The sequence below is a fragment of the Heteronotia binoei genome, chromosome 20 (genome assembly GCF_032191835.1).
Source record: "Heteronotia binoei isolate CCM8104 ecotype False Entrance Well chromosome 20, APGP_CSIRO_Hbin_v1, whole genome shotgun sequence".
Taxonomy (NCBI): Eukaryota; Metazoa; Chordata; class Lepidosauria; order Squamata; family Gekkonidae; genus Heteronotia; species Heteronotia binoei.
This window is the reverse complement of record NC_083242.1, coordinates 4,844,969-4,858,690: the sequence shown is the minus strand read 5'-3', so window position 1 is coordinate 4,858,690 and position 13,722 is coordinate 4,844,969. Positions and strand designations below refer to the sequence as shown.

The 13,722-nt window shown below is 45.7% G+C and overlaps 1 protein-coding gene across 26 annotated transcripts in view; it reads left to right on the top strand.

Moving 5' to 3' along the window:
- Nucleotides 1-13,722, top strand: part of RBFOX1 (RNA binding fox-1 homolog 1) — a 1,171,625-nt gene that overhangs the window by 1,073,005 nt on the left and 84,898 nt on the right. For 19 of the 26 annotated variants that reach the window (XM_060260432.1, XM_060260436.1, XM_060260441.1 and 16 more), the window contains one exon: nt 9,674-9,754. The exons of the other annotated variants lie outside the window; for them this stretch is intronic. In XM_060260432.1, coding sequence (XP_060116415.1) covers nt 9,674-9,754 — 81 coding nt within the window. The remainder of the gene's footprint in view (nt 1-9,673; nt 9,755-13,722) is intronic. 26 annotated transcript variants of the gene reach the window in all.

Here is a 13,722-nt window from a genome sequence, read left to right as displayed (position 1 = left end):
TATTCTTCCCCAAAGACAGATAATTCCTTTCACCTGCATTTCCACCACAGGATGGAATCATATGAATTGCTTATGTGGCAGCTTATATGGGGCCAGGTGCAGAGAAGTTAGTCATGTTAGACTGTTGATGAAAAATAGTAAAGAGTTCAGTAGCACCTTTAACGCTAACGAATTTTGTTGTAGCATAAGCTTTCAAGAAACACGGCTCTCTTCATCAGACACCTCTGATGAAGAGAGCTGTGTCTCTCAAAAACTTATCCTCCAACAAAATTTGTTAATTTTAATGGGTGCTACGGAACTCTTTATTCTACATGGGACCAACATCTGCATTTCTTTCTTTTTTGCTTTTTTTTAAACCTGCCTTGTCTCCAAGGAGCTCAAGGGGTCTTACAAGTTTCTCCCCTGTTCCATTTTGCCCTCTCTACAACCCTGTGAAGTATGCTAGGCTGAGAGGCCCACGGTGAAACTTCCGGAGTGGAGATATGAATCTGGCTCTAGCAAGTTTTAGCCTGTCGCATTAGCCACCATGACACCTGGCTGTTTAGGAAGTGGGGAATAAGTCAGGAAAATTATGCACAGACAAAAGATTTTTAAAAACCCTTCATGTATCATGGTCTTGATTCAACGCAAAGCCTCTCTGAATTGTTATTTCCAAAGGGGGGGGGGGACATATCACCAACCACAGATCTTCTAGCATCTGGCTTAACCAGAGGTATCCCCCCCACCCCCCACCCCCAAGCTGAATGATCCTTAGCTTACCTGCATGTCAGGTGTTGCGTTACTTCTTGCAAAAGAGGAAAGTGCTTGTTAATAGGGACACTATGGCTGCTACCTGAACAATAGTTTCTGGCAACCCATTAACAGTGTCTTCTTGCTTTGTGGGTACCTGCTTTATCCTTAATCGGAAGTTTTACCTAAATCATTAAAACAAAATAGGACAAAATAAGACAACTAAGTTGGTCTTAAAGGTGCAATTGACTCCTGTTTTGTTCTGCTGCTTCAGACCAACACAGCTGCCTATTTGGATCTATCTAGATCATTCGCTTTACCAAGTTCTCTCCTGATCTATAGTGTATGCTGTGTGTTTCCCTTCCCCCATTCAATAGCAGTGAGCAGCCAGTACTTGGGGTGATGGAATTTCACAAGGGGATTATGTCCCGCGACATGGTGGACAGGCGGGAGTAAGGTGAAGAACTCGGCTCTTACCCAGCAGTGGCTGAACAATGTGCATTTCTGCCACCAGATTGGAATTGATTCTGGGTCTTGGGTGAGGTTGTCTCTCCCTCGCTCGAGAATTGTTGAGGATCACAATAGTTAGAGAAGGGAAATGCTTCATTGGGCCCAACCCACAGCGCGGTAGCAGATGTAATTCCCGCCTCGCTGGAGGATTCTCTGATATTAATTGCGTATAGGGTTTGTAATGGCAAATTGTTTCATTTCTCAAACTCCTCTTTTTCCTGCTGTATGCAAAAGGAAGCAGTAGTGAATGGCATATGACAGTTCAGCTCTAAAGGCAGGATAAGGAGAAATGCCAACCTCCAAGAAGCACTTGGGCATCTCTCAGGGTTACAATTGATCTCCAGACAACAGAGATCAGTTCCCCTGAAGAAAATGGCTGCTTTTGAGGCTGACAATCCAACAGGATAAGAGTCTTCTTGTTTTGTGGGTACCTACTAGTATCCTTAATCAGAAGTTTTACCTTAATCATTAGCTTTACCTCTGTAATCAACCAAACCCAATTCCAAATGACCAGACTAAATTATAGACATCGGTTGCTTGATATTGGACACTTCAGCGGAATGGCAAATATTGTTATATGCCCATACTGTGATTATCGATTCCCCCTTCAATCTTATGCAGAATTAACAACCCAACCTCTAATTGCCTTAAAGAGCCGCCTATGAAGAGTTCACATATTTTTGTAAATTAAAATCAATATTCTCAATCTCTCCAGAAAGTAATTTTCTTAATTTAGTAGACTTTCCCCTTACATTTATTTTGTCTCTTAATTATAAAACGGCAGGTTATCGATTTTTGGCGTACAACCTCACACATTTTTTATAGGCAACCTTGAGGGGTGAGGTATTTGGCCCTCTTAATGAGAATCTTTAATTACCGTTAGAATGTTATGAATTTAGTGGTGTGAATTATGATGTCTTGCTCTAACAGCGAAAGGGGTAGAACTTCCCATTAGAGTTGTCCCCCCCCCCCTAATTACTGGCATTTACTTATTTTGGGTGGCTTGAGTGAAGAACGGGCTTTGGTTTAAATCCGTTTGCATGAATGTTTAGAGGCGCCTCCCATTTTTCAGAGATCTGAAACCTTACAGCAAACTTATTTGTGTCGTTTTTATGCCGGCGGCCCTCCTCGGCCATCACTGTCCCTGACCTCATTTGTCCTCACTGATTGGCTATGGTGGCACACAGGGTTTTGTGGAGACTATGGAACGTTAGTGCTGGATTGCTTGACTGATGCATCATCCAGTTGACCACCAACAGGGGAGGGTGACACATTGCCGATAAAGGAAAAGGAAGCAGTAGTAGGGTGCGTGTTGGGGTTTGGGGGGGGGGGGCAGGAGGGAGGTAGTTCCCAATGTTACCATGTTCTTTTTTTTTTTTTACAAAAAAAAAATTACATGGGAAATTCAAGCTTCTTCATAGTCAGGGTGAGAAGTTCCTTTTTCTCTGCTACTAAATGATGAAAAATTTGGCCACTTTGGAAATAAAGATGATATATCTATGGAGAAACTGTTGATTTAAAATATCTTTAATCTTGATAAATAAGTTTTTTTTTGGGGGGGGGAGAGAGAAGGGGGAGAGAGGAGAAGGTTATACAAAGCTGTCAGGATGGCACTGATGAATAGCACATTCCCCCGTTTCTCAATTGGCGGTGAAGACACACACCACAAGGCTTAACCGCGTTGTACATCATATCTGCCAACTCATTTCTTTGATTAAATATTCCATCAGCGCGGGCTATAAGGCGGTAAACCTTAACAAGATTCATAAGATGCGCCTCTTGAATACGCATAACTCACCTCCTTGGATAGAGAGCGGCCTGTGTGTGGAAGAAAATTAGAATGGAGTTAAATTACTCCAGAAGACAAGATCAATAGACGGAAGGGGGGGAGGGGCGGGGGGGCGGAAAGAGCCCCCTAATGCAATGCAAATTTAAAATATAGTTATGTCCTGACAACTCTGAGCAGACAATTAAAGTCAAAAGTGGAGCTGTTCGACGTAAATCAACTTCTAAAACCTTGAACATAATAGTGAGCGGTCAGGGGTCATTGACAAGCGAACTACAGTCGGATCTACCGGTCCTCCCCCTCCACCACATCCTATGTAGATTTGAGGGGGATAAAAGCAGACGGGGCACAACCACAGCGTAGGACATTCATTTTTAATAGGAGGCGGAGGGAAATAGAAATCTGTATTGTTTCTTGCACTTCTGTCCCAAATACCAAGGGTGGTTGTTGGCTATCAAATACCAACCATTTAACCCCTTCCCTCCAGGTGACAAGTCTGATTGGCATAGCAGCCAGCTAAGGATGCCGCGATACCATGGCTGAGACAGACACCCTGTTTAGCTGTTCGCACCATATGGGATTATTTTATAAATTGCCAATGTCCATACTGTTTCTTACCAACTTATGGGGATGGCATTAATTGATAATAAAGAACTTCCATGTGTGGGCCTTTCTGGCAGCCATTTTGCCATGGTACCCGCTGCATATCTTCCAGAAGTTCTCATAGGTTCAACAAGACTTGTGGGCCCTTACCCCACAGGTCTACTCAACCCAAGTAGATTTTCAAAGCCAACAGCTAAAATTGGAGGGACGATACCACTGCAGAAAGGAATGCAAAAAAAGGAAGGAGGAATATTCTCGCATCTCCATTCTTTCATCTCAGGCAGCTTACCGTTGGAGATAAACTGGCCTTGGAAATGGGAGTTTAAGTGATGGAGTGATATGGTAACGAAAATTTGGGTGATGCTATACGGAGAGGAAAGTAAGGATGGTCACTGAGCTGGTTTGAGCATGCAAAAAAAAAAAAAAAAAAGAGCGCTTCTCTTCCAAGTGCATGAAGCCGGGGCATGGTGGCTCAGTGGTAGAGCACCTACTTGGTAAGCAGAAGGTCCCAGGTTCAATCCCCAGCATCTCCAACTAAAAAGGGTCCAGGCAAGTAGGCATGAAAAACCTCAGCTTGAGACCCTGGAGAGCCGCTGCCAGTCTGAGTAGACAAGACTGACTTTGATGGACCGAGGGTCTGATGCAGCATAAGGCAGCTTCATATGTTCATATATGTTCACACCTTGCACATCAGAGAGCATGCCATGTCCCAGAATGGGCAGAACCACCTATTTTCCATCTCAAATGAAGACTAGCTATAGTCATGTACAGAGCTTTTTTTTGTAGCAGGAACTCATTTGCATATTAGGCCACACACTCCAGATGTAGCCAATCCTCCTGGAGCTTACAGTAGGGCGTGTAAGCTCTTGAAGGATTGGCTACATCAGGGGTATGTGGCCTAATATGCAAAGGAGTTCCTGCCACACAAAAAAAGCCCTGGTCATGTAGATATCAGTTCCCATAGCAAACATACAGACAAACAGAATGATAAATAGTCTTCTATTAACCCTGCGCTAGATTTAAATGTATAACCAATTAACTAATTTTAATCTCTCTCTGTAAAAAAAAAAAAAACAGCTGTTGGCATTTTTCTTTGAATAATCCTTGTTTAGTTTCCATAATAGTGTACATTTTAATGAAAAACTCATTAGAATGTAACACGGGGCGTAATTAATTCCGGGTGATTCTTTCTGTGTAAATAGCTAGTACAGATGCTGAATTCCATTTTCTGGTGGCTTTATTAATTTTTCATACACCAATATTTCAGCCGTAATGGGTTGTAACAGCTCCTCAGAAGTTTTAGGAATGCATTAAACATCATCGGAGTTGTTCATCTAGCTGGGATTTTTATTTTATTTTTTTAACATTTGTATGATAATACTTGAACACTACATTTGTTAAAACAATGGCAGCGGCTTTATTTTTTTTTCCCAGTGCTTTGAAACAAACATCTATGTATAATTAACATAAGTAATATTAAACAATATTGGGTTAATCTGTCCGTGTTTAGAAAACAACACAATCCGTTTCACTAATCGCTCCCTAGGATAAATTCATTTAAAGGGGGGGGGGGGCGGTGAGGGAGTTGGAGATAGGGTTGCCAAGTCCAATTCAAGAAACATCTGGGGACTTTGGGGGTGGAGCCAGGAGACTTTGGGGGTGGAGACAGGAAACATTAGGGGTGGAGCCAAGATCAAGGCTGTGACAAGCATCATTGAACTCCAAAGGGAGTTCTGGCCATCACATTTAAAGGGACGGCACACCTTTTCATTTCCTTCCTTCCATAGGAAATAATGAAGGATAGGGGTACCTTCTTTTGAGGCTCATAGAATTGGACCCCCTGGTCCAAACTTTTTGAAACTTGGGGGATATTTTGGGGAGAGGCACTAGATGCTATACTGAAAATTTGCTGCCTCTACCCCAAAAACAGCCCCCCCCCCCAGAGCCCCAGATACCCGTGGATCAATTCTCCATGATTTTCTATGGGAATAAATCTCCATAGGAAATAACAGAATTCCCAGCAGACATTTCCCTCCAATCCCCACCCCCGCTTTCTGACGACCCTGAAGCGGGGGGGGGGGGGCCTTCAAACCGGGGGATCCCCTGCCCCCACCTGGGGATTGGCAACCCTAGTTGGAGACTAGGAATGGTTGAACAGGTGCTTTCTCATTTTTCGAAAGTGGTCATTTTTGTTTTGCCCTTTTCATTGCTGGTATTCTGTTGCTTTGGAAGGGGAGGCTGGTTTCTACCTAATTCTAAGGACTTCCAGGGGGCATCTCTTCCCTAATGAAGGGAGCGAAGACATTCAAGAACTTATGTCCAAAAGAATCTTATTGGTCTGTAAGGTGCTACTGGCCTTGAATTTATTGTACTGAAGACCAGCATTGCTGCCACCCAGGGGTGGAATTCTAGCCAGAGCTCCTTTGCATATTAGGCCACATCCCCCTGATGTAGCCAGTCCCCCAAGAGCTTACAAGGCTCTTTTTCGTAAACTCTTGGAGGATTGGCTACATCAGGGTGTGTGGCCTAATATGCAAAGGAGCTCCTGCTAGAATTCTACCCCTGCTGCCACCTGAAACTAACGCATAGTAAGAAATGTCTGAAGGTGGACTTGTCAGGGCTGTGGGTCTACAGCCAGGTCCTGTGGGAGGTGGCATAGTAAAGGGGGAGGGGTGCCATACTCTTCAGAAGTTCAGCTCATTCCTAGCATCTGGTGGTACAGAAGGTAGATGATGTTCCAATTAAAAAGCAGCAGCAGTTTCTGAACTGGCAGTGCCATGGAAGGATGGCAACAGGTGTATCTTTGGTAAAGAAGGTACCAACTGGCCCCGGTTCTGTCTATTGGATCTTCCACTCCTCCCCCGTTCACCACATCCTATGTAGATTTGAGGGGGACAAAAGCAGAAGGTACCAACTGGTCCAAGTTTTGTATATATGAGGGTCCCCAACCCTTTCGAGCCTGGGTGCATTTTTGCACTTCCGACGCAAGACGGTGGGCACAACCTCAAAATGGCTACCATAGTAGGTGGAGCCAACCATGAAATGCCAGGGATCCAGGTTATGCATAACTCTTAACAGTTACAATTCCGAAAAGTACATAAAACCCTTCAGCAATTCAGGCCGAAGCTCAGTTTAACAGGATGCTGTTTGATCTATGCAGATAATCAGAAATCTTGCTGAGCAAAGGCCCCATCCACCCCCTTCCGCTTCCTAAAAGCACTTGGTGAGTGCCAAGAAAGGTGTTGGCAGGGTCCCTAGTACCCATCGGCACTTCCTTGGAGGCCCCTTTGCCGTATTTCCTTACATTTAACCTGGTATTTTGCTGCAGTGGCTTGGAATACTTTTTTTAAAAAAAACCCAAAGAAGTGAAACTTTTGTTAAAATCCACTGATGTGCCAAAGAACTAGAAAATGATGGAACTGGCATGGCTTTCAGCTTGGCGGTATGTTCTGAGGGATATTTGTGCATTTTATTTTGTTAAGTCTTTCTAAATTGAATCAAATGCACAGACTCCCCCACTCCCCTTGGGGAACTTACTGTGAAATAATTATATTTGCCCCACACACACACACACACACCCTCACTTTAAATGCCAATGTGAGAAACCTTGAGAAACACTGACCTTCATTAGAATTAATCCTAACAGAATTGCAGTAGGTAGTAAAGCAGAAATTGACTGGGGACGCTCATTGTTAAATTATATATAAATTTAGCTCCCGGTGTGAAATAAGGAACAGTTGGCTTTATTAGCAGACTTGTTTGTGCATTTGGAATTGGCGGTTAATAAAACCAACTGCTAAGAAAGGAGGGAGGAAATAAATCACTAAATTAAACCATCAATATTAAGGGGGGAAAGCAAAGTTTATATGTTGCTTGCGCAAGGAGCACTATAGGTGCAGGCAATCACACAGAAATATACAAGTAGAGTTTCCCACACACCGAGCTCTGATTCAGGAAGTCCAGAGACCCAGTGTTAAGATGGTGGACTGGGCCCTGTGTTCAAATCCCCACTTTGCCAGAAAGCTTACTAGGTGATTTGGGGCCAGTTAGTCTCCATGTCATCCTAATGTATCTTGCAGGAGGGATCAGAGGTGGGGTCAGTGAAAGGTAGGGTCAACTAAAGGTTGCCAGGTCCAGCTCAGGAAATATGAGAACTTTGGGGGTGCATCCAAGAGATTTTGGGGGTGAAGCTGGGAGCAAGGGTGTGACAAGCACAATTGAACTCCAAAGGGAGTTCTGGCCTTCACATTTAAAGGGACCATGGTGCTTTTAAATGCCTTCCCTTCATTGGAAATAACAGAGGATGGGGGCATCTTCTTTTGGGGCTCATAGAATTGGATCCCCCTGGTCCAATCTTTTTGAAACTTGGGGAATTTTTTTTGAGGAGAGGCACCTGATGCTATGCTGAAAATTTGGTGTATCTATCTCAAAGAACAGCCCCCCCACACCTCCCCTGGACCAATTCTCCATTATACCCTATGAGAACCGGTCTCCATAGGGCATAACCAAGTGCCCAGCAGACATTCAGCACACACCTCACCCTACTTTCTGAAAACTCTGAAGCAGGGAGAGGTCCTCCAAACCAGGGGATCTCTTGCCTCCAGCTGGGGATTGGCAACCTTATTTCACCACTTCATTTGCAATATGGGGTGCGGTAGAACAGCCTCTCTGATCTGGGAGCATCGGCGCTTTTTACCCTCTGCAAACATGATCAGCCCTATACATGCCCTAGCTGATCTTGTTCCAAGGCAGGCGCTTTGACTTAGAAGTTACAGTTCGTTAAAAGCTCACCATTACCTTGAGATCTCTGGCCAGCCGGCCCATCTGTCTGCTCCATGTGGCAACGGTGACTCTCAAGATGGATCTCAGGTGGGAGAGCTTCTTCCTCCAGATGGAATCAGCCGCACAATGGGCCATCTTCCTCTGTTCCAAGGGATTTTGTCATCTTTGTTTGCTTAACTCTTGTGCTAGATGTTCCGTCTAGGCCAGGGTGGAGTCTCCCTGGATGGGGAACCTTTTTTTTCTGCCAAGGGCCATTTGAATATTTATGATGTCATTCGCGGGCCATACAAAATTACCGATTTAAAAAGCAGTGCTCCGCCAAGGGAGAACGACTCAGGCTGGCAAAATTCATGCAAATAGTTGTTTTTTCTATTTGAAGTCATGTGGGGCGAGCCTAATTTGGCACACCTTGCTGGCCTGCTGCCCTAGGTAAATGCCTAGCTCCAAGGCTTTTTCTGTAGAAAAAGGCCAGCAGGAACTCATTAGCTTATTAGACCACATCCCCTAATATTAGCATATTAGGCCACGCCATCTGGGATAATCAAGTGCAAATTGAACTGGTGATAGCTGGCTCCGACCCCCCCATCCCTGCCACCCCTCCCTCCCTCCCTTCATGTGGAAACTGCAGTTGCTCCCAGCAGACCTTTAAAGGCACCCCCAAACCCCACAACAGTCCTTCAGAATGCCCACCACTCAGGCTCCCCAAGGGCCAGACCAAGTGCTTTCAAAGGCCGCAAATGGCCCTCAGGCCTGACATTCCCCATCCCTGGTCTAGGCCACGTCATCGATGGGGCTGATTTCGATGTTGGTTGAAGGAAAAAAAAAAATCCAGGGAGATGGGAATAGTTCTTTGGACAGGATGGGGTTCTGTCTCTCCTCCGCCAGCAACAGGTTGAATTTGGTGGGCTGCGCTTGGGAGAGGAAAGACATGGAGAGAGGGCAGCCGCAGTCGCTGCCAACAGGGCAGGAGCTGTGCCGGCCTCCCACCTTGAAACAAAATCTGTTCTGTCTTGGAGGGGAGTGACCAATGTGCTGATTATTGTTACACGTGTGCAACTTAGTCAATGTGTCTGGGGGGCTTTCTGTTGTTGCTCGTAGTCAACAGCATGGCATGCCAACAGTTGAATGGCTTTTTTGTCACATTGGGCGGCGGGGGGGGGGGGGCTTATTTATTTATTTATTTATTTTTTAAATCAGATCTAGTTTGAGTTTTCCCGATATCAGATCATACTCTCTTCCTCTCTTTCTTTCTCTCTTTCATAGGCAGGGTGCTGCTGTGCCAGGCAAACCAGGAGGGATCTCCCGTGTACAGTGCCCCCAGTTCACTAGTATACACATCCACAAGTAAGACAGTCTTATGGCTCTCTCTTTCGTTTTGCCTGTGAATGTCAATCGAGCCCCAGCTTTTTTCTTTTCTCTTTTTGAACGATGCAAGCCTCTCCCGATAGCCCTTGCCTAGATAAATGTTTTCTTTTGAGAGAGAGGCGACCAAAACACTCGCGCATTGCTGTAGAATAGGTTTTAAGTATTGCTGGCTCTCCGTAAGCAACCAGCTCTTGGCCGGGCTGCTGCAGCGGTGTCACGGAATTATCACAAATACTCCGACCAAGGTGGAGGCAATGCTTAACTGTAGGTTACTGAGAATTCTGTGTAATTTCCTTCACTGACGCGTGTCGGGAGCTGATGCCCGTCCCCAACTCGACCCCACCCTGGCTAGTTGAGCGGCAAACAGACAGGAGCCCCACTCGCCCATGCGAGGAAAGCCGGGAGAAGGTGATGGCTGGGGCCCAGGCAGATTGCTCTGACACAGGGTGTGGCCATAAGGCGAGGTTGAGCTAGGTCCCCCTGGCAGGTAGAAGAGTGGGGTTATCAGCTCCCGGTTGAGAAACTCCTGGAGATTTGAGGGCGGAGTCTGGGGAGGACAGGGACCTCCAAAGCATTGATTTTGCTCCAGGGGAACTGATCACTGTAGCCTAGAGATGAGCTGTAATTCCAAGGGATCCCCACGTCCCACTTGGAGGCTGGCATCCCTAGGTTGAGCCCCGACTTGGGGAAGGTCAAGATGGGAAGGGGAAAGCACCCATCTGGGGGAAAGGGCCTGGTTGCCAGAACCCCCCCCCCCCTCTTTCCTAATTCTGAGGCTGGTGGGCCTGATGCCATCTTTGGTGGTGGGATGGCAGAAGGCTGGGACCCCGTCTAGGTGGCGGGGGAACCCTACAAGGTGAAAGACTGAGCGGGAAAGCCTGGGCTTAGAGAAATGATGTCCTCTCCGCGCATTATGTTTTAACACGGGGAAGGTGTTCTTAGGGTTTATTTATATTTATGCATTTATGCCAATAAAGGTATTTGGATTGGACTGGATATTTATGCACCCCACTATCCAGTCTAACTGACCGTCTGATAGCTGTGCCGTTCTTATGAGAAGCAGAATGGTTTGTGTGGCTCAACACGAGAATCTCTGGATCAGGACTCAAATCCCTGAATTAGAGACCTACCACGGACATTCATCAAAAGGGGGGGGGAAGTAAGAAAGAAGGAGATTTTAGGTGGTTTGGAAGCGTCTAAATTCTTCCCACACTGCTCCAGTTTTTTTCCATAATTGTCTTAAGAAAACTTCCATCAGTTTCTGTAATTAAACTAATGGTCCAAATGAATTTCCAGATCACTAGCTATTCATTCCAATATGTCATTACATTGAGTTCAATTAATAGGAAGGAAGTTTACAGCCCATTGTGTCCCTAAAATGCTATTCTATTTTAACTGTTTTAATTAGCAATATCCATTTGGCTACCATTGACTCCTACCCACCCGTTCAGACCACACTCACTCATTCGATGTCCCCCACTGTTGGACTCCGGGACCGTTCATTGGGTAACACTAAAGCAAACAGTGTGAAACACCGATAATTAAAACTCAAATGTCCTTCTTCCTCTTAAAGTTTGCGGGCCCCAAATCCGGGTATTTTACAGCAGAAATGGGAGCGCCGGAGTTCACGTGGAACTTCCGCATTCGTGGGTCTTCAATCTCATGAAACCCCCAAATATTCTCCAGTGCTCAAGTTACCCCATTCATTTCAATGGAGGGAAAGTACATGTGAATCTGTATCTTTTTTTTTTCTGCTGAAATAAACAGGGGAGCTAAAGCTCATGGGAAATTTCTGTGGGGCTCTGAATTAGGGTGGAAAGCCAACAGTGTGCTTCTAAGCCTGTTGACTTCTATGGTTTTAGATAAAGGTTGCCAGACACACACACCCTGGTGGAAGCGGGGGTCCCTCACTGCCAGGTCCCGCCCCCTGCCACTGATCAGCTGACCGGTGGGAGGAACTCCCCCCCCCCCGCCGCCCAAAAAAGAGAGAACAATCCAATGTGTCATCACATCTTGGGTGTCAGGGTGATACTTTGGTACTTGGGCAAAAACTCTATGGTAGAAGCCGAATTTCTCATAGAGTTTTTGCCCAAATACTAGGCTGTTGCCCCGACATTCCAGACATGAGGATGTCACATCCAGGGACTTGGCAGTGACATGCACACATCGCTGTGCATTGGCTGGGCTTCCCTGATGCACTCGAGAAGCCCCCAACCCCACCCCCGCCCCGCGTCAATCCCTGGTCTGCAGGAATTTTGAGTGAAGTTAAAAGAATCTGAGCCTTTCTTTAATGAGAGGGGTGAGAACCAGCTAATTTGCTATCTGATTTTCATCTACCATACCTCCAAAGCCATCTCAAATTTGCAGGGTTTACTGCTCGGCTAAACATTTTCCAGGGTTTCGAAGACAGTCAACTAATTTTGATAGAATAGTGCAGTTTTTCAAGGAGACTCCAGGGTAGCACAGTTGTTAAGAGTGACGGATGAGGGGCTGGGAGAGCTGAGTTCCAATCCGCCAAGGCGTCCCCTGAGGAAACTTGTGCTATTCTCTCGCTCTCAGCCTTACCCATCTCGCAAGGGTTGTTTTCGTGATAAAATGGGAAGGCAGAGAACTGATCTTGGCGAAAGGTAGGAGATTTATTTATTTTCTTATTTTACTTATTTCATATAAGTAAAATATGATCCCAGTGGGGATCAAAAGCAGCTTATGCTGTTCTCCTCTCCTCCATTTTATCCTCATAACAACCCTGTGAGATAAGTTAGGTTGAGAGTGGGTGACTGGCCCAAGGTCACCCTGAAAACTCCCATGCCAGAATGGGAATTCAGACCTGGGTTTCCCAAATCCCGATCCACTTCTTCAACCACTACACCCCGCTGGTTTGCAAGAAATGCGCAGTATGGAAATGCCTCCAGATTTCCACCAAACTTGGGGAGGGGGAAGGATTTGAAAGGCGCAAAAAGGGATTTAGATGTGTGCAGTTTGGCTAGCCCAGGCACACCTGATCTTGGAAGCGGAGCAGGGTCGACTGAGGTTAGTACTTGGATGGGTGACTGTCCTAGAAATACCCAGTCAGGAGGTGGGGGCAGGCTTATTCAGCCACCTCCCTGAATATCCTCCAGGCTCCAGTAGGGGTCAGTCACCAGAGATCAACATGACTTCCAGGTGCAGAAACACACACACACATGAATAATACAAAAAAAAAAACATGCGTGCAGTTTGTATGAAGACTGATGGGGAAGGGCGTGTATGCTCCATTTCAAGGCAAGGTAGTGTGAGAGTGAGATTCTAATAGGACAATAACACCAGTGTTCATTCAAATGTAGTGCTTTTTCTTGGGGGCTCCCAAAGAGCCCTGGGTAGTTGATGTGAGATGGCGCTTCTCCGAGTTGCTGCCTTTTCTCTCCCCCCCCCCCCCATTTATTCCATTTCGGCCTGCTCTTTTCAGCAAGCGGCTCCGGCTGCCGTCTTCTGGTGTGCTTCCCAACCCCAGCCTTGCCTTGATATTTCTTTCACCGAAATACATATGACAGATAAGTAGCCACCGAGGGATATTTTCGCCTCGTGTCAGAGAGATATTAAAACAATAAACTACGTTGCCCTGGGATTTTCGCTCGCGAGAAAAACGGAAAACAACAAGGCAGAGATGACATAGTTTTGAAAGGTGGCTAGGCAGGGTTTTATTTTTTAATTCTGTTTTTTTAAAAGAAACCCTCCCCAGAACGCTGCAATACCACCGGCAGGAAACATTTTGATTTGATGCCTTGCCGCTGTCTTAAGTGGATAGGGGGAAACAGACTTCAATTACCTTAAATCCCTGTCATTCTGGGGAAAGAGAAGAAACACCATTTGCATTCAGAGCTGTTTGTCATGGCAGCCGGCTGAGGAAGCTGAAAAAAGCAGAGTTCATTGTTTTTTAAAAAAATTAAACCATCAGGTTCGGACCCCTC